The 20,480-nt window shown below is 44.2% G+C and overlaps 1 protein-coding gene across 6 annotated transcripts in view; it reads left to right on the top strand.

The window, feature by feature from the left end:
- The window catches only part of LOC129868038 (protein turtle homolog B-like), a 193,598-nt gene that overhangs the window by 128,706 nt on the left and 44,412 nt on the right, over positions 1-20,480 (top strand). For 4 of the 6 annotated variants that reach the window (XM_055941606.1, XM_055941609.1, XM_055941608.1 and 1 more), the window contains exons 12-15: positions 8,627-8,750; positions 14,910-15,085; positions 15,473-15,699; positions 18,420-18,504. In XM_055941606.1, the coding sequence (XP_055797581.1) occupies positions 8,627-8,750; positions 14,910-15,085; positions 15,473-15,699; positions 18,420-18,504 (612 nt within the window). The remainder of the gene's footprint in view (positions 1-8,626; positions 8,751-14,909; positions 15,086-15,472; positions 15,700-18,419; positions 18,505-20,480) is intronic. The other 2 variants (XM_055941607.1, XM_055941611.1) reach the window with 1 other exon arrangement.

Genomic DNA, 20,480 nt, shown 5'->3' with positions numbered 1-20,480 from the left:
TTGAATCTACAATATAACTAGTCTAGTAGAAGTAGTCCAATACTAGGACATCACGTCCAAAGGTAACCAATCCGAAATACAAATTTTCATTATCTGTTGCAAAACGTTTTAAAATGGTTTCCGTTGCATGCCTTAACGATTACGACCCTTGTGTGCTCTGAAAGGGTAGTGAAGAGAGGCAGGGCTTTGCAGAGCGGCAGTGACGGCGGCATCCAAGCGTCAACCACTGACAATTTTCCAAAGCTCGACGTGTCAGCCAAAGCACCTGGGGGACATGTGCAAAGAGCAATTTGCAAGGTCAACGACGTGGCGCGCCAATATCCGCAAATCACAAATGAGCAAATTGGGCTCGCAGCATTAGGGAAGTAGACACAGAGATTGTTTCCACTGCTGAAAACTCTAGTTTGTCTGCTAAATAAAGACAACCGATAGATTAACTGTCACTTGTTGTGTCTAGGCCATCCTATTACTAATGATGCCTTTTTGGAACAGTCTTGGTGTTCCTAGTTGCAGCTGGCTATGTAGAAAGACCACTCAGTCTTCAGTTAGCTGGCCACTGATATTGCCTGTGTGGAGGTTGTTGTGCATAGGTGCTAGAGTTACAGATGGGGTAATCAGGCCACTGTTTCTTTCGCATTCTTGCATTCAATGGTCAAGCAACAGAGAATAGCACAATTCGAAGATGTTCAATTGGCCAATAAAATACGTTTTCATGTATTTGGTGGGTGATTAGATTATGGCCAAATCATTTCTCTCCTTTACCTTTCAGCACATTTTCGTGTATAATTAGTAGGGAATATTCTGTACTTTTGTTCGAACATGGCCAGAGATTTCTGAAATCGTCTACTGCAGACACAACATAGCAGGACTGCTATAAGACATTCTGACGTTCTATGGTTACAAGGTCAACCAATTAAGATACATTCTCCTCCATTTTCTTGGACAGCAGAAAGGCTTCCTGGCACAGGAGGTTAGTGGTACCTTAATTGGGGAGGAAAAGCTTGTGGTAATGGCTGGAGCGGCATTAATGGAATGGTATCAAATATATCATATATATATAGCATGGTTTCCATGTGTTAGATGCCATTCTGTTTGCTGCGTTCCAGCCATTATTATGAGCCGTTCTCCCCTCAGCAGCCTCCACTGCTTCCTGGGTAATTTGTCTGCCTTCCAACCCCTACATCCTTTTGTCTGATGAAACGTTTTGGTGCTAACATATGGCGTCAATACGAAGTGACACGACCATACGAGGTCACACCTGTTATGACAGATGCTGATGTGTGATTGGAGGATGAAAGGGAAGAGGGTTTTAATTATTTTTCAAGTCTGACCTTACTGGTGACCATTTTAAGATGCTATTAAAGTATATGTGGACTTGGAATGGAGCAAACCCGAGCCAACTTGTCATGTAGGGATAATCTAGTGAGCCATGACCAATCCAGCTAGCTAGCTTGTCAGTCACAAGAGACTACATAGGAATGACTGTAGTTACACTACATGGCTACAGTATATTATTGTCTCACTGTGAAATGATATAATCTCCCGAGTTCTGCCAAGAGTCACATGTATGGAGGTGTAGAGAAGTTGGCCGCACACACATACACACACATACAAACACACACACACACACACACACACACACACACACACACACACACACACACACACACACACACACACACACACACACAAACACACACACACACACACACACACACACACACACACACACACACACACACACACACACACACACGCACTTACACACTCAGTATGGCTCTGATCAGGTCTGGTCCAGCTGGCTCACAGGCCTAAGCTTGTTCTTTAGGCACCATGCTAGAAGTTGCTGTGGCACTTAATCTCAATGAACCGGTTACACCTTGACCAGACCACACCAAATCCATGTATATAAGACCAATCTAATGAAACCCAAAAGCCTACCATCTGACTGTAGTCTTTACATAACCACCAGAGGCCTACTTACACAACCACTCAGAGGACTACCACCTGACTGTAGTCTTTACACAACCACTCAGAGGCCATCCACATGACTATAGTCTTTACACAACCACTCAGAGGCCTACCACCTGACTGTAGTCTTTACACAACCACTCAGAGGCCTACCACCTGACTGTAGTCTTTACACAACCACACAGAGGCCTACCACCTGACTGTAGTCTTTACACAACCACTCAGAGGCCATCCACATGACTGTAGTCTTTACACAACCACAGAGAGCCCTACCACCTGATTGTAGTCTTTACACAACCACACAGAGGCCATCCACATGACTAGAGTCTTTACACAACCACTCAGAGGCCATCCACATGACTGTAGTCTTTACACAACCACTCAGAGGCCATCCACATGACTGTAGTCTTTACACAACCACTCAGAGGCCATCCACCTGACTATAGTCTTTACACAACCACTCAGAGGCCATCCACCTGACTGTAGTATTTACACAACCACTCAGAGGCCATCCACCTGACTGTAGTCTTTACACAACCACTCAGAGGCCATCCACATGACTATAGTCTTTACACAACCACTCAGAGGCCATCCACATGACTATAGTCTTTACACAACCACTCAGAGGCCATCCACATGACTGTAGTCTTTACACAACCACTCAGAGGCCATCCACCTGACTGTAGTCTTTACACAACCACTCAGAGGCCATCCACATGACTATAGTCTTTACACAACCACTCAGAGGCCATCCACATGACTGTAGTCTTTACACAACCCCACAGAGGCCATCCACATGACTATAGTCTTTACACAACCACTCAGAGGCCATCCACCTGACTGTAGTCTTTACACAACCACTCAGAGGCCATCCACCTGACTGTAGTCTTTACACAACCACTCATAGGCCATCCACATGACTATAGTCTTTACACAACCACTCAGAGGCCATCCACATGACTATAGTCTTTACACAACCACTCAGAGGCCATCCACCTGACTGTAGTCTTTACACAACCACTCAGAGGCCATCCACATGACTATAGTCTTTACACAACCACTCAGAGGCCATCCACCTGACTGTAGTCTTTACACAACCACTCAGAGGCCATCCACATGACTATAGTCTTTACACAACCACTCAGAGGCCATCCACCTGACTGTAGTCTTTACACAACCACTCAGAGGCCATCCACATGACTATAGTCTTTACACAACCACTCAGAGGCCATCCACCTGACTGTAGTCTTTACACAACCACTCAGAGGCCATCCACATGACTATAGTCTTTACACAACCACTCAGAGGCCATCCACCTGACTGTAGTCTTTACACAACCACTCAGAGGCCATCCACATGACTATAGTCTTTACACAACCCCACAGAGGCCATCCACATGACTATAGTCTTTACACAACCACTCAGAGGCCATCCACATGACTATAGTCTTTACACAACCACTCAAGTAATACCAAGGTGGCTTAGCAGTTCAGACGTATTTTTCCGTGTTGTCGTGTCGTGTCCTGTATATATATATATTTACACCTTTTCTTCACATATCTTTTATTTATTTTATTATCCAAGAACTCAACTACAAAAGCTTTCCTGCAAAAGCTTTCCTGCAACCCGCTTCACCAATTACAATAAGTACTATTTACCTCAATCTGAAAATCCATCGTGGAAGATAGCCAGGGGCTAATTCAGAAGCTAGCCTGAAAGCTAATCCAGAAGCTACTCCGATAGCTAGCCAGAAGCTAATCTGTAGCTGCCCCGAAATTAGCCGGTTTGCTGGCTAGCGTTGGTGTTTCAGCTGCCCACGTTTTGCGGTCATCAGCTATTCCTCTAGCTCGATAATCTACCGGCACTTTTGTGCAACGCGACTCGGACCGGAGCATTCCGGGACTTTTTTTTCTCTCAGTTTCCCCGGATTCCAACCGCAGCCTCTGGACACTTGCACCTTGATTTCGCAGCTAGCTAGCTGCATACCGTGTGACTATTGGCTTACGTCGACCCCGGAGCTAACTCAAATCATGCTGGAGCTAGCCAGCTGAGGAGTTCCATCACCATCCGGACCCGCTTCTTTGTTGCTGCTGCAGATACGGAACCCCACCGGGCCTTCACGACTGACTGCCGACGTTATCTGCCCGAGGGATTTATCCAACCGGCACCTCCGTCCCGGCGTTACCTGAACGCTCATCTGAGGCCCGCTAATCGTTAGCTGTCTTATCGGCTGCTATCTGAACAAAACCCCACTACACGGAACCTACCGACGGAAACGCACGAGGTATCTACAAACAGACCTCCATCCTATGCTGCTACCGATAGCCATATACCCGGCCAGCTGTCTGGATCGCCACGACCCCAACCAACCTCTACTCACTGGACCCTTATTTATCACTCGATTAAGCTTGCCTCTCCTTAATGTAAATATGCCTTGTCCATTGCTGTTCTGGTTAGTGTTTATTGGCTTATTTCACTGTAGAGATTCTAGCCCTGCTCTCTATACCATATCCAACCCTGCAGTTCCACCACCCACATATGCGATGACATCACCTGGTTTCAATGATGTTTCTAGAGACAAGATCTCTCTCATCATCACTCAATACCTAGGTTTACCTCCACTGTATTCACATCCTACCATACCTTTGTCTGTACATTATTCCTTTAAACTATTTTATCGCCCCCAGAAACTTCCTTTTACTCTCTGCTCTGGTAGCTCTAGGCGACCAATTCTCATAGCTTTTAGCCGTACCATTATCCTACTTCTCCTCTGTTCCTCTGGTGATGTAGAGGTGAATCCAGGCCCTGCAGTACCTGGCTCCACTCCTATTCCCCAGGCGCTCTCTTTTGATGACTTCTGTAACCGTAATAGCCTTGGCTTCATGCATGTTAACATTAGGAGCCTCCTCCCTAAGTTTGTTTTGTTCACTGCTTTAGCACACTCTACCAACCCGGATGTTTTAGCCGTGTCTGAATCCTGGCTTAGAAAGACCACCAAAAATTCAGACATTTTTATCCCCAATTACAATATTTTCAGACAAGATAGAACGGCCAAAGGGGGCGGTGTTGCAATCTACTGCAAAGACTGCCTGCAGAGTTCTGTTATACTATCCAGGTCTGTTCCCAAACAATTTGAACTTCTACTTTTAAAAATCCACCTCTCTAAAAACAAGTCTCTCACCGTTGCCGCCTGCTATAGACCACCCTCTGCCCCCAGCTGTGCTCTGGACACTATATGTGAACTGATTGCCCCCCATCTATCTTCAGAGCTCGTGCTGCTAGGCGACCTAAATTTGAACATGCTCAACACCCCAGCCACCCTACAATCTAAGCTTGATGCCCTCAATCTCACACAAATTATTAATGAACCTACCAGGTACCACCCCAATTCCGTAAACACGGGTACCCTCATAGATATCATCCTAACAAACTTGCCCTCCAAATACACCTCTGCTGTTTTTAACCAAGATCTCAGCGATCACTGCCTCATTGCCTGCATCCGTAATGGGTCAGCGGTCAAACGACCTCCACTCATCACTGTCAAACGCTCCCTGAAACACTTCAGCGAGCAGGCCTTCCTAATTGACCTGGCCGGGGTATCCTGGAAGGATATTGATCTCATCCCGTCAGTAGAGGATGCCTGGTCATTTTTTAAAAATGCCTTCCTCACCATCTTGAATAAGCATGCCCCATTCAAGAAATTTAGAACCAGGAACAGATATAGCCCTTGGTTCTCTCCTGACCTGACTGCCCTTAACCAACAGAAAAACATCCTATGGCGTTCTGCATTAGCATCGAACAGCCCCCGTGATATGCAACTTTTCAGGGAAGCCAGAAACCAATATACACAGGCAGTTAGAACAGCCAAGGCTAGCTTTTTCAAGCAGAAATTTGCTTCCTGCAACACAAATTCAAAAAAGTTCTGGGACACCGTAAAGTCCATGGAGAATAAGAACACCTCCTCCCAGCTTCCAACCGCCCTGAAGATAGGAAACACTGTCACCACCGACAAATCCACTATAATTGAGAATTTCAATAAGCATTTTTCTACGGCTGGCCATGCTTTCCACCTGGCTACCCCTACCCGGGACAACAGCACTGCCCTCCCCTCTGCTACTCGCCCAAGCCTTCCCCATTTCTCTTTCTCCCAAATACAGTCAGCTGATGTTCTTAATGAGCTGCAAAATCTGGACCCTTACAAATCAGCCGGGCTAGATAATCTGGACCCTTTCTTTCTAAAACTATCTGCTGAAATTGTTGCCACCCCTATTACTAGCCTCTTCAACCTCTCTTTCGTGTCGTCTGAGATCCCCAAAGATTGGAAAGCAGCTGCGGTTATCCCCCTCTTCAAAGGGGGGGACACCCTTGACCCTAACTGCTACAGACCTATATCTATCCTACCCTGCCTTTCTAAGGTCTTCGAAAGCCAAGTCAACAAACAGATTACCGACCATTTCGAATCACACCACACCTTCTCCGCTATGCAATCTGGTTTCAGAGCTGGTCATGGGTGCACCTCAGCCACGCTCAAGGTCATAAACGATATCGTAACCGCCATCGATAGGAAACAATACTGTGCAGCCGTATTCATTGACCTGGCCAAGGCTTTTGACTCTGTCAATCACCACATCCTCATTGGCAGACTCGACAGCCTTGGTTTCTCTAATGATTGCCTCGCCTGGTTCACCAACTACTTCTCTGATAGAGTTCAGTGTGTCAAATCGGAGGGTCTGTTGTCCGGGCCTCTGGCAGTCTCTATGGGGGTGCCACAGGGTTCAATTCTTGGACCGACTCTTCTCTGTTTACATCAATGATGTCGCTCTTGCTGCTGGTGATTCTCTGATCCACCTCTACGCAGACGACACTATTCTGTATACTTCTGGCCCTTCTTTTGACACTGTGTTAACAACCCTCCAGGCGAGCTTCAATGCCATACAACTCTCCTTCCGTGGCCTCCAACTGCTCTTAAATACAAGTAAAACCAAATGCATGCTCTTCAACCGATCGCTGCCTGCTCCTGCCCGCCTGTCCAACATCACTACTTTGGACGGCTCTGACTTAGAATATGTGGACAACTACAAATACCTAGGTGTCTGGTTAGACTGTAAACTCTCCTTCCAGACCCACATCAAACATCTCCAATCCAAAGTCAAATCTAGAATTGGCTTCCTATTCCGCAACAAAGCATCCTTTACTCATGCTGCCAAACATACCCTTGTAAAACTGACCATCCTACCAATCCTCGACTTCGGTGATGTCATTTACAAAATAGCCTCCAAAACCCTACTCAATAAATTGGATGCAGTCTATCACAGTGCCATCCGTTTTGTCACCAAAGCCCCATATACTACCCACCACTGCGACCTGTACACTCTCGTTGGCTGGCCCTCGCTTCATACTCGTCGCCAAACCCATTGGTTCCAGGTCATCTACAAGACCCTGCTAGGTAAAGTCCCCCCTTATCTCAGCTCGCTGGTCACCATAGCAGCACCTACCCGTAGCACGCGCTCCAGCAGGTATATCTCTCTAGTCACCCCCAAAACCAATTCTTCCTTTGGACGCCTCTCCTTCCAGTTCTCTGCTGCCAATGACTGGAACGAACTACAAAAATCTCTGAAACTGGAAACACCTATCTCCCTCACTAGCTTTAAGCACCAGCTGTCAGAGCAGCTCATAGATTACTGCACCTGTACATAACCCATCTACAATTTAGCCCAAACAACTACCTCTTTACCTACTGTATTTATTTATTAATTTATTTTGCTCCTTTGCACCCCATTATTTCTGTCTCTACTTTGCACTTTCTTCCAATGCAAACCAACCATTCCAGTGTTTTTTTTAGTTTTTATTTTACTTGCTGTGTTGTACTCACTTCGCCTCCATGGCCTTTTTATATTTTTATTTATTTATACATATATCTGTTTGCCTTCACCTCCCTTATCTCACCTCACTTGCTCACATTGTATATAGACTTATTTTTTATCTTTTTCACTGTATTATTGACTATATGTTTGTTTTTACTCCATGTGTAACTATGTGTTGTTGTATGTGTCGAACTGCTTTGCTTTATCTTGGCCAGGTCGCAATTGTAAATGAGAACGTGTTCTCAATTTGCCTACCTGGTTAAATAAAGGTTAAATAAAATAAATAAAATAAAACTCAGAGGCCATCCACCTGACTGTAGTCTTTACACAACCACTCAGAGGCCATCCACATGACTATAGTCTTTACACAACCACTCAGAGGCCATCCACCTGACTGTAGTCTTTACACAACCACTCAGAGGCCATCCACCTGACTGTAGTCTTTACACAACCACTCAGAGGCCATCCACATGACTATAGTCTTTACACAACCACTCAGAGGCCATCCACATGACTATAGTCTTTACACAATCACATAAAGCCTACACATATCAGAAAGAGCTGACTTCCTTCCAGGCCAACTCAGTGTGTGTGTGTGTGTGTCTGCCTTTTTGTGTTTGTGTGTGGGTTTTTGTGTGTCTGCGTTTTTGTGTGTGTGTTTTTGTGTGTGTTTGATTTGTGTATGTGTGATTTAAGTACGTGTGTGTGTGGTTTATGCTTCATGTTTCACTCTCTTTCTCTCCCACCCTCCTCACTACCGCCACTCTCTACTTGACTCCTCCCCTCCCCAGGCACAAGCCCCCACGCCCCGGCCGACATCCATGCGGCGGTCTCCACCACCTGGGCCAACGTGTCATGGGAGGCTGGCTACGACGGCGGCTTTGAGCAGACATTATCAGTCTGGTATGGCCATGTGTGAGTCATCCCAGCATGCTTTGCTTCCTGCTTCTTCTTTCTTCAAACTTTTTTCTCTCTAAGGCTACGTCCCGATTCTCTACCCTTCTCACTCCAGTCAATGCTTCCACACCAATACAGTGCTTTGAAGTAGATGACAGGGAGAGTAGAAGTGCACAGGTCTGAAAAGGGTGGAGAATCGGGATGCAGCCCAACAGTTTTTTGGGAAACCAAGCTCCTCTCTGCCCACTTCTGCTGCTCTTCTGCCTAGGGGAGGCTGCTTCACCTTGCCTGGGGAAGAGGGGGGCTGGATGGGGTAGTGGGGGGGAAGTTGCCCCTTGACACTATCAAGTTCAGTCAAGTTCAGTCTCACGTTTTAATGTTCGGGTTTGGGGAGGGGTAGGCTGTTCCTAGACCTGTGCCTTAAAAAGGGCAACTGTTACCCAGAGCGGATGGGAAGGGGTGGGGATAATACAAGAGAGAGGGGACGGCTTAGCGTAACATGCCGTTCAAGTCATCCCAAGTCAACTCCAATAACTTTGGATTGAGACAAGCACAAAAACGCCTAATTCAAACTATTTAAGACACCAAATTACCAATATTTTCAGTTGACTGTCATGGAAATGCACTGTAGCTACACACCGATGTTCAGAACGGGGCAAAAATTGCCCGGGAAACCGTTTCAACAGTAGTTTGACTTTATCACCAATCCTTTTCACCCATTGATTCCTCAAATGGTATTCGCCAGATAATCATGCTTATAACATCTACATGCTCAATTCCTATCGTCACTACAAAAGTATACATTATCACCAAGCAGCTCACTTAGTACTACTGGGCCTATATTGATAAAGCGTCTCAGAGTAGAAGTGCGGATCTAGGATCCGTTTTGCCTTTCAGATCATAATAAATAAGCTTACATGGACGGCGGGGACCTGATCCTAGATCAGCACTCTGAGATGCTTTGTGAATACTGACCCTGAAGCATCATCCACTGAGCTCCTTATAGATCACCACCACATCACTCACAGTCCACAGCAGACCAGACCTGACTAGTCCAAACCAGACCAGTCCAAACCAAACCAGACATGACCAGACCAAACCAGTCCAAACCAGACCAGACCCTGGCGCAGGGTATTCTGCACTGTCATCAGCTCGTTCTCCTACTCCCAAACAGACACACAGCAAATGGGCTTGCCCCTTACTTAACGACCACAGATAAAAACCAGCGAGAAGAACTATCAGACTGTTACGATCCCTAGATGGGGGAGATGTTATTAAAAGTGAATATGAAGTATCATATTAAGAAACGAGGAGAACAATTAGCGAGAAGCGGACTGCGCAATTAGCGCGCGCTTTAAGCACTGTGATCCTCTAAAAAAGTAATGATATATTCATGTGCTATAAAAGCTGTGTCGAGCACACCCCCCATGCCCCCCCCCCCTATGCCCTCATGCCACACGAATGGGCGCGTCATTAGACATCTCATGTTTTCGTCAGAGGCTCCGTCGCGCCCTCCCTCGCCGACTTCTGAGGACACTTACCATGTCAAGTAGTTTTTATTAATAGAAGTGGTTAGTAACTTAAGCTCATTAATATGCCTGTGTTTCACATTAAACAAGGTTTTTACAATATCACATATCCATTGTGCTAGTACTGAGATGCATCACATTTAGTGGAACTATTTGAATGTTTATTTTCTGCCTGAAAGGGAACTCGTGAAATGACTGATTTCTTTAGAAATGCTGTCTTTTAGTTCCTATATTAGCAGCAGGCAAGCAGCCATCGGATCTGTTTACAACACTGCCACAAATCTTCATGAAATCATCTGGTCCCGATTGTCATCAACAACACAACTGTCAGTTCCTTAGACCGCAATACTAGATATTCAAGAATTAGCTGATCACACACAAAACAATGCTGATCACTCAAGGGTTTCTATTTTGCCAAGCAAGAGTAAACAGAGCTTCTCCTCCACTGACTCCACGCTATCCAACCAACTGGCCCCCTTTACCCTCTCTCTTTCTGTCTCTCTCTCCCTCTCTCACTCTTTCACTCTCTCTCGGCTAGTGCCTAGACCTCCACCTACCTGCTCTCCCTAAAGCTGATGCAACTCTAACAAGTAGTAACCTTCCACTTCCAATATTCCTGCCAAATATCACTATTCTATAGCCCCCGCTGCTCTTAACTCTATAGAATGCTCTATAAAGAGCTGTATCATTGTTATTTGTATGTTTGTTTGTTTGATTATGTTTCAGGTACGAAGGACTCACAGAAACAGCAGCTCATATTCATTTGAAGCGTTGATCAGGAAAATGTTGGCCACAAATGTGCCACAAACCCAGTTCTAACTCTGTATCAGGTGAAGAGGCTGTTATAACAGGTCGTAACCCTATGTATTCTGTATGTAGACCCATAGGCCCAGACAACCAATTCTAACACCATGTCAGGACATTAGGTGGTTATAGCAGGTGGTAAGCCACATTTATAGCTCTGCTCTGGATGCAGTCAGTCATTGACACTACCGATCCTGTCTGATCTCTTTAGTTGGCCCACTTTAACACCATAAGTCAGGTCACTATGGCATTATAACAAGTCTCAAGCCCCATATAGCTATCTCCCCTCCAGAGTGTTAAAGCATGGTGGTGTGTGAGACTGCCAGGTTGCTGGGTGATGGTAACGCAACAGGCGGCTGACATTGGACTGCATCCCAAATGGCACCCAATTCCCCATTTAGTGCACTACTTCTGACCAGGGTGACCAGGGTGCACATGCTTTGTGTCTTTTAGCGTCAGATAGGGAGCTAATTTTGGAGGACAGTGCCAGTATGCAGGCAGCACGGTCAAAAAGCTACCTTCTGCCGGTCGGGAGATTAAGACAAATGCTTCTCATTCCAAGGTCCTCTAGCAAACATGCTTGGCAGGCCTCCACCGTGATGCGTTTACACACGCACGTGCACACACACACACACGCACACACACATAGTCGTACACACACTGTTGTAGAACGCAGACACAGACGCACGCATTCGTGTGCACACACACACTGATAATATTTCATGTGTATTGCCACAAACTTCAACGTGTACACATTTATGTGCTCACGCAGACACTCGTACACACACTTGCATGCATGAACTCACACGTACTGGCACATGTGTGTGATTGACCATTAGATGACAGATAAACTCGCTGAGCTAAAGGTTAGCCTCAGTCAACAATAACAAACAAACATGGTATGCTAAAGCATTATCACACATTACCGCCCGCACACACACACACACACAGGCTCCAGACAGAAGTTCCATCTCCTCCTGAGTATTTCTGAGGATCATTATCAGCACTCTAGCCGTAGTGCTTGGAAGACGGCTTTAGATAAAGTGAATAAACTAACTTTTTCCCCAGACACCACTCTCAAGTCCTTTTCAATTAAACGTTTTTTTAAGTTGACTTGTGAAAATGTATGCAGGATGTAGCGGAATTGTCTTAAACTCAAATGTAAGAAATATTCATAGTACCCTGAATAGTACTGCCCCACTTATTGAAATCCCCCCTCAAAAAAAAAAAATTCATTAGCCTCACTGGGAAGGACGTACAGTCTTTACTGGTCTCATGTGCTAATCAAAGATGGGACCTCCCCCAAACAGCCCCCCGCGACCACATTACAAACACACCGATAGGCTAGCCACCATATCCTATTACAATGACTGCCACCATATGATTTACTCACTGACAGCCAATACATTATGGACACACTGACAGGCAGTGCACCGTGAAATACAAACTGACAATGAAAATATTGTGTTATATAGCTACATTTCATACGGTAATATACTCACTGACAACAAGCATTATGTACACAACCATAACAGCCAATGAAGCACAATAACCCCACTGACGGTGAAGTAATATACACACCCTCACAGTAAATGCATCATAATATACACACCCTCATAGTGAATGCATCATAATATACACACCCTCATAATGAATGCATCATAATATACACGCCCTCATAGTGAATGCATCATAATATACACACAATCATAGTGAAGGCATCATAATATACTACCCTCACAGTGAATGCATCATAATATACACACCCTTACAGTGAATGCATCATAATATACACACAATCATAGTGAAGGCATCATAATATACACACCCTCACAGTGAATGCATCATAATATACACACCCTTACAGTGAATGCATCATAATATACACACCCTCATAGTGAATGCATCATAATATACACACCATCATAGTGAATGCATCATAATATACACACCATCATAGTGAATGCATCATAATATACACACAATCATAGTGAAGGCATCATAATATACACACCATCATAATGAATGCATCGTAATATACACACCCTCAGAGTTAATGCATCATAATATACACACCCTCAGAGTTAATGCATCATAATATACACACCCTCAGAGTTAATGCATCATAATATACACACCATCAGAGTGAATGCATCATAATATACACACCCTCAGAGTTAATGCATCATAATATACACACCCTCAGAGTTAATGCATCATAATATACACACCCTCAGAGTTAATGCATCATAATATACACACCATCAGAGTGAATGCATCATAATATACACACCCTCATAGTGAATGCATCATAATATACACACCATCATAGTGAATGTATCATAATATACACACCATCCTAGTGAATGCATCATAATATACTACCCTCACAGTGAATGCATCATAATATACACACCATCATAGTGAATGCATCATAATATACACACCCTCATAGTGAATGCATCATAATATACACACCATCATAGTGAATGCATCATAATATACACATCATCATAGTGAATGCATCATAATATACACACCCTCAGAGTGAATGCATCATAATATACACACCATCATAGTGAATGCATCATAATATACACACCATCATAGTGAATGCACCATAATATACACACCCTCAGAGTGAATGCATCATAATATACACACCCTCATAGTGAATGCATCATAATATATACACCATCATAGTGAATGCATCATAATATACACACCATCATAGTGAATGCATCATAATATACACACCCTCATAGTGAATGCATCATAATATACACACCCTCATAGTGAATGCATCATAATATATACACCATCATAGTGAATGCATCATAATATACACACCCTCAATGTGAATGCATCATAATATACACACAACAGCTAACATGTCACTTAACATGCGCACAATGGCCAAGACCTGAGAGTCACTAGATGCCCCCTAGGATGGCGTAATGATATCCCGGGATTGGGAAAGTTGGGAACACCGTCTGCGCGTGGCTTTTGCTGTAAATCACAGAGAGGCGCTTTGACCGTCAGCACAAAGTAAGCACATTTTGATTTATCACAGTCCCTAACCCCCAGCCTCTATCATGTACACCATCATGCAGCTGATACATGCATGTCTGTTAGGGAGAGTTATGCCTACATATTACATGACACAATGACATCGTATACGAGGATCATGACTCTCTCCTCAGGTTGATATACATGTTGGTGTATAGTGTTATCTTTCTGAACCATGTTTATAGTGAGATAAACCCACGGTCCCAGAGTGGTCTCATACGTTGCTATGTATTTAGGACTACACTATGTTACAATATGAACAGAGACTGATGCCATGCACACTCACTGGAAAGTAGAAGAACTCATTCACCCATATGACTTTTTCAGGGAGATCTGTTGCAATGAAAGTCAGAAAAGTGGTGTTGAATCTAACGCATGGTCCATCTTTAGCTTCAATGGGAATTTGCACGGCTGAGCGCAGCATGGGCTTACCACCATCAACTGTATTACTGTGTGAAATTATTTGACTGAAATACTGTGAAATGACTTTCTGTAATTGAAATGTTCTAACAAATGATCTTACTGAAATGATACAGACACAATGACATCACTGACTGCAACTGCAATGGTGTGTCACTGAAATGTCATTCCAGAAATCCTGGTACTGAACTGACCGGACAAAATCTTTTTACAGAACTGACAGGATGGAAATGACCGTTACTGAAATGACTAAAATTACTAAAAGTCTAGGCCCTCTACATATCCACTCCTATGTGTATTTCCCTCATCCCCCTCTCCCATGCCTGTTCTCCTATCGTCCCCCTCCACCTTGCAGGGTGAAGAGGGAGCAGCTGGGCCCACATGATTGGCTGTCTATAGCCGTGCCTTCTGGCCAGACATGGCTGGTAGTGCCCGACCTGGAGCCCCAGACGGCCTACCAGTTCAGTGTCCTTGCGCATAACAAGCTGGGTACGGGCCCCTTCAGCGAGGTCGTTACTGTGAACACACTAGGTGGGTATTCACGGTATTCACCTCTGACCTACAGTATATGACCTAAGAGAGTGAGGTAAGAGTGACCTTACCTGGCGGGAACACAACAGAACTGTGTGTTGTAAGTACAAGATGGCAGCAAGGGAAATGTTGTGATGGTAATTAATTGAATGATGTGTGGTTTTGTTGTTAATAGTGATGTAGACAGTGGTGTTGTGGCAGCAGCTGTAGTAGCAATGTGTTGTGGTTTAAAAGTTGCTCATCGACTTTCTAAAGAACTCGTAACAACAATTGCAGTTACACTGCTACTGCATTTGAAATACAGCTTTCTAACCTCTCTCAGTCTCTCTTTCTCTTTCTAACTCTCCCCCTCTGTCTCTCTCTCTCTCCTTTTTTCTCTCCGTCCAGTTTTTCCTATAAGTACCCCTGAACCACTGGTGCTGCTTACCCCACCACGATGCCTCATAGCCAATCGGACGCAGCAGGGCGTCTTGCTCATGTGGATCCCGCCAGCCAACCACACGGCTCCGATCGAGCGCTACGTCATGGAGTTCCGCCTAGGGGAGAGGTGGGATGTCCTGGATGATGCCATCCCCGCTGGAGAGACAGAGCTGCTAGCCAGAGATCTCATTCAGGTAGCTTACTGTATAAACACTGTTTCATACAGAATGACGGGTGGACAGTTATCCGCATGGCTGGTGTGGGCACAGGCTTTAATTCCAGCCAAGCTCATTAACAAACCTTCATCCAACACTATGGTTATGACTACACTACATGACCAAAAGTATGTGGACACCTGCTCGTCGAACATCTCATTCCAAAATCATGGGCATTAATATGGAGTTGGTCCCCCCTTTGATGCTATAACAGCCTCCACTCTTCTGGGAACGCTTTCCACTAGATGTTGGAAAATTTCTGCAGTGACTTGCTTCCATTCAGCCACAAGAGCATTAGTGAGGTCAGGCACTGATGTTGGGCGATTAGGCCTGGCTCGCAGTCGGCGTTCCAATTCATCCCAAAGATGTTCAATGGGGTTGAGGTCAGGGCTCTGTGCAGGCCAGTCAAGTCCTTCCACACCAATTATGAAAAAACATTTCTGTATGGACCTCGCTTTGTGCCTGCCATTGTCATGCTGAAACAGCAAAGGGTCTTCACAAAGTTGGAAGCACAGAATCATCTAGAATGTCATTGTATGCTGTAGCGTTAGGATTCCCCTTCACTGGGAGGTTGGCACTATGTTGGCACTATGCATTCGGGCAGGTAGGGTTCTTCTGGCATCCGCCAAACACAGATTTGTCTCGGACTGCCAGATTGTGAAGCGTGATTCATCACTCCAGAGAACACGTTTCCACTGCTCCAGACTCCAATGGTGGTGAGCTTTACACCACTCCACCCGACGCTTGGCATTGTGCATGGTGATCTTAGGATTGTGTGCGGCTGGTCGGCCATAGAAACCCATTTCATGAACCTCCCGACGAACAGTTCTTGTGCTAACATTGCTTCCAGAGGCAGTTTGGAACTCGGTAGGGAGTATTGCAACCGAAGACAGTCGATTCTTACAGGCTACGCGCTTCAGCACTCGCCGGGCCTGTTCTGTGAGCTTGTGTGGCCTACCACTTCGGAGCTGAGCTGTTGTTGCTCCTAGACGTTTCCACTTCACAATAACAGCACTTGCAGTTGACCGGGGCAGCTCTAGCAGGGCAGAGATTTGACAAACTGACTTGTCGGAAAGGTGGCATCCTATGACGGTGTCATGTTGAAAGTCATTGAGCTCCAGTAAGGCCATTCTACTCCCAATGTTTGTCTGTGGAGATTGCATGGCGGTGTGTTCGATTTTATACCCCTGTCAGCAACGGATGTGGCTGAAATAGCCACGTAGGACACCTCTTCACTCATTTGAAGGGGTGTCCACATACTTTTGTATATATAGTGTATGATGATTGGGGATGGGAGTCAGTTGTTTTTAAAAAATGTGTTCTTCAAAGGACCAACTATATAATGTTACACTGAGTGTACAAAACATTAGGAAAATCTGCTCTTTCCATGACAAAGACTGACCAGGTGAAGCTATGATCCCTTATTGAGGTCACCTGTTAAATCCACTTCAATCAGTGTAGATGAAGGGGAGGAGACAGGTTAAAGAAGGATTTTTAAGCCTGGAGACAATTGAGACATGGATTGGGTATGTGTACCATTCAGAAGGTGAATGGGCAAGGCAAAAGATTTAAGTGCCTTTTGAACGGGGTATGTTAGTAGATGCCATGCGCAATGCTGCTTGGTTTTCATGCTCATCCAGTCAACTTGACACAACTGTAGGAAGCATTGGAGTCAACATGGGCCAGCATCCCTGTGGAACGCTTTCGACGCCTTGTAGAGTCCATGCCCTGAAACATTTTGCCTGTTCTGAGGGCAAAATGAGGTGCAACTCAATATTAGGAAGGTGTTCCTAATGTTTTGAATGCTCAGTGTATATGAAAATAATTATTTTATCTTCCTTGTCAGCCCAATCTGATATCTCAAAGAAGTCATAAAACATTTTAGGATACTTCTCAAATAGTACCAAATTCCCTATTCCCTCACAGGGCTCTTGTTAAAAGAAGTGCACTGTATAGGGTTTAGGGTGCCATTTGGAATGCATCCTTAGTCTCACATAAGTATACCATCTGGGGAGAGTGATGTGTTAAAGTATAGAAATGTATTTTTCCACCTATGTTGAAAAAAATCAATATTCCTTTGTTGTATGTCGGATTGCGCTCCTGGCGTGAAATGTTTAGTGTTTTCTTGTCTCATTCAGCCATCAGTCACAGGGTGCATCCCAAATGGCACCCTATTTATTTTATAGTGCACTACTTTGACCACGGCGCAAGTAGGATACTAAATACCATATCAGCACTATAAATGGAATAGGGTGCCATTTGGGACGCGGATACATTCAATGCAGGTACTTTATTCTAGCATGACTCCCAACACCCACTCACACGTCTCTATCACTCATTACACCTATACTGTAGCACATTCCTGCAGCTCGCGTTTTACTCAAGCTACTGAGGTAATTGGACCACGAGGGATTGTCTATTTGTTGCCTTTTTACTTCTTCGCTAACATACTGTTAGTGATGCGAAACATTTTCATGCCCACTTTGACAGGTAGATTTCCTTGTGGATTTCCTCCTAAAACGAACAAACTGGTTTATTTTTTGTAAACAATAGTTTTTATTGACTCTAAGAAGAATGGGACAGACTACAACATGAATGACAGAGTTCAACATTAAACAGATGTTTCACTAACACACACACAAATACAGTGTTTCCTCTGCCCCTGTCTTACTCTCATCTCCCTGGTGTGTGTGACTTAGGAGGCGTGGTATGAGTTTCGGGTCATAGCAGTCATGGAGGAACTGGTCAGCGAGCCCAGTAACACAGTAGGAGTGTCCAGTACAGGTGAGTGAACAACCCACCTCCTCATAAACGTCTATGGACACCCCTTCATCACACAAAACATGTCTAGGATTTGAGAGACAGAGGCATGGGGCAAGTGGCTAAAATGACTAAAATTGAGATATGGCAGACATTAACTGAAAACATGACAAAACAAAGCAAATGGGGAAATAATTGTAGGGATTCATCCTGTTAAAAAAAACTGTAATGTAATTTGGTGGAGTGGTAATTGAATGACCCATTTAAATCCCACAAAACTGTATAAAATGATCATACAAAATATACACTACCGGTAAAAGGTTTTTGAACACCTACTCATTCAAGTGTTTTTCTTTATTTTTACTTTTTTCTACATTGTAGAATTATAATGAAGATATCAAAACTATGAAATAACACATATGGAATCATGTAGTAAACAAGAATGTGTTAAACAAATCAAAATATATTTTATATTTGAGATTCTTCAAATAGCCACCCTTTGCCTTGATGACAGCTTTGCACACTCTTGGCATTCTCTCAAACCAGCTTCACCTGGAATGCTTTTCCAACCATCTTGAAGGAGTTGCCCCATATGCTGAGCACTTGTTGGCAGCTTTTCTTTTATTCTGCGGTCCGACTCATCCCAAACCATCTCATTTTGGTTGAGGTCGGGTGATTGTGGAGGCCAGGTCATCTGATGCAGCACTCCATCACTCTCCTTCTTGGTCAAATAGCACTTACACAGCCTGGAGGTGTGTTGGGTCATCGTTCTGTTTGAAAAACAAACCAGATGGGATGGCGTATCGCTGCAGAATGCTGTTGTAGCCATGCTGGTTAAGTGTGCCTTGAATTCTAAATAAATCATAGACAGTCTCACCAGCAAAGCACCCCCACACCATAACACCTCCTCCTCCATGCTTTACAGTGGGAAATACACATGCAGAGATCATCCGTTCACCCACATCACGTGTCACAAAGACACGGCTGTTGGAACCAAAAGTCTTCAAATTTCCACCGGTCTAATGTACATTGCTCGTGTTTCTTAACCCAAGCAAGTCTCTTCTAATTATTGGTGTCCTTTAGTAGTGGTTTCTTTGTGGCAATTTGACCATGAAGGCCTGATTACTTGAACTTTATTTGGGCTGCAATTTCTGAGGCTGGTAACTCTAATGAACTTATCCTCTGCAGCAGAGGTAACTCTGGGTCTTCCTTTCCTGTGGCGGTCCTCATAAGAGCCAGTTTCATCATAGTGCTTGATGGTTTTTGCGACTGTACTTGAAGAAACTTTCAAAGTTCTTGACATTTTCCGTATTGACTGACCTTTATGTCTTAAAGTGATGATGGACAGTCATTTCTCTTTGCTTATTTGAGCTGTTCTTGCCATAATATGGACTTTTACCAAATCTATCTTCTGTATACCACCCCTACCTTGTCACAACACAACTGATTCGCTCAAACACATTAAGAAGGAAAGAAATTCCACAACTGGACTTTTAAGAAGGCACACCTGTTAATTGCATTCCAGGTGACTACCTCATGAAGCTGCTTGAGAGAATGCCAAGAGTGTGCAAAGCGGTCATCAAGGCAAAGGGTGGCTATTTGAAGAATCTCAAATATAAAATATATTTTAATTTGTTTAACACTTGTTTGGTTACAACATGATTCCATATGTGTTATTTCATAGTTTTTATGTCTTCACTAATATTCTACAATGTAGAAAATAGTAAAAATAAAGAAAAACCCTTGAATGAGTTGGTGTTCTAAATATTGTCACAGAAATTGTGACTGTGAGCAACTGTGAAAGCATCTCCACAGCTGCAAACAATTCTGTGGTGGAATTATTGTAATCAAAAGGAGAGACTTTTAAGATTTCTTCAAAACAATCAAACTTTACTATTTAATTAGTGCAGTAATGGAGCTGGTCGGTAATCACCCCTGGAGGTGATCACTAAGAACTCAATGAGCTGGTTTGAGCCACAGCATTTTATAGCAAAGTCCAT

The sequence above is a fragment of the Salvelinus fontinalis genome, chromosome 13 (assembly GCF_029448725.1).
Source record: "Salvelinus fontinalis isolate EN_2023a chromosome 13, ASM2944872v1, whole genome shotgun sequence".
Classification (NCBI taxonomy): domain Eukaryota; kingdom Metazoa; phylum Chordata; class Actinopteri; order Salmoniformes; family Salmonidae; genus Salvelinus; species Salvelinus fontinalis.
This window is presented reverse-complemented; position numbering and strand designations above follow the sequence as displayed.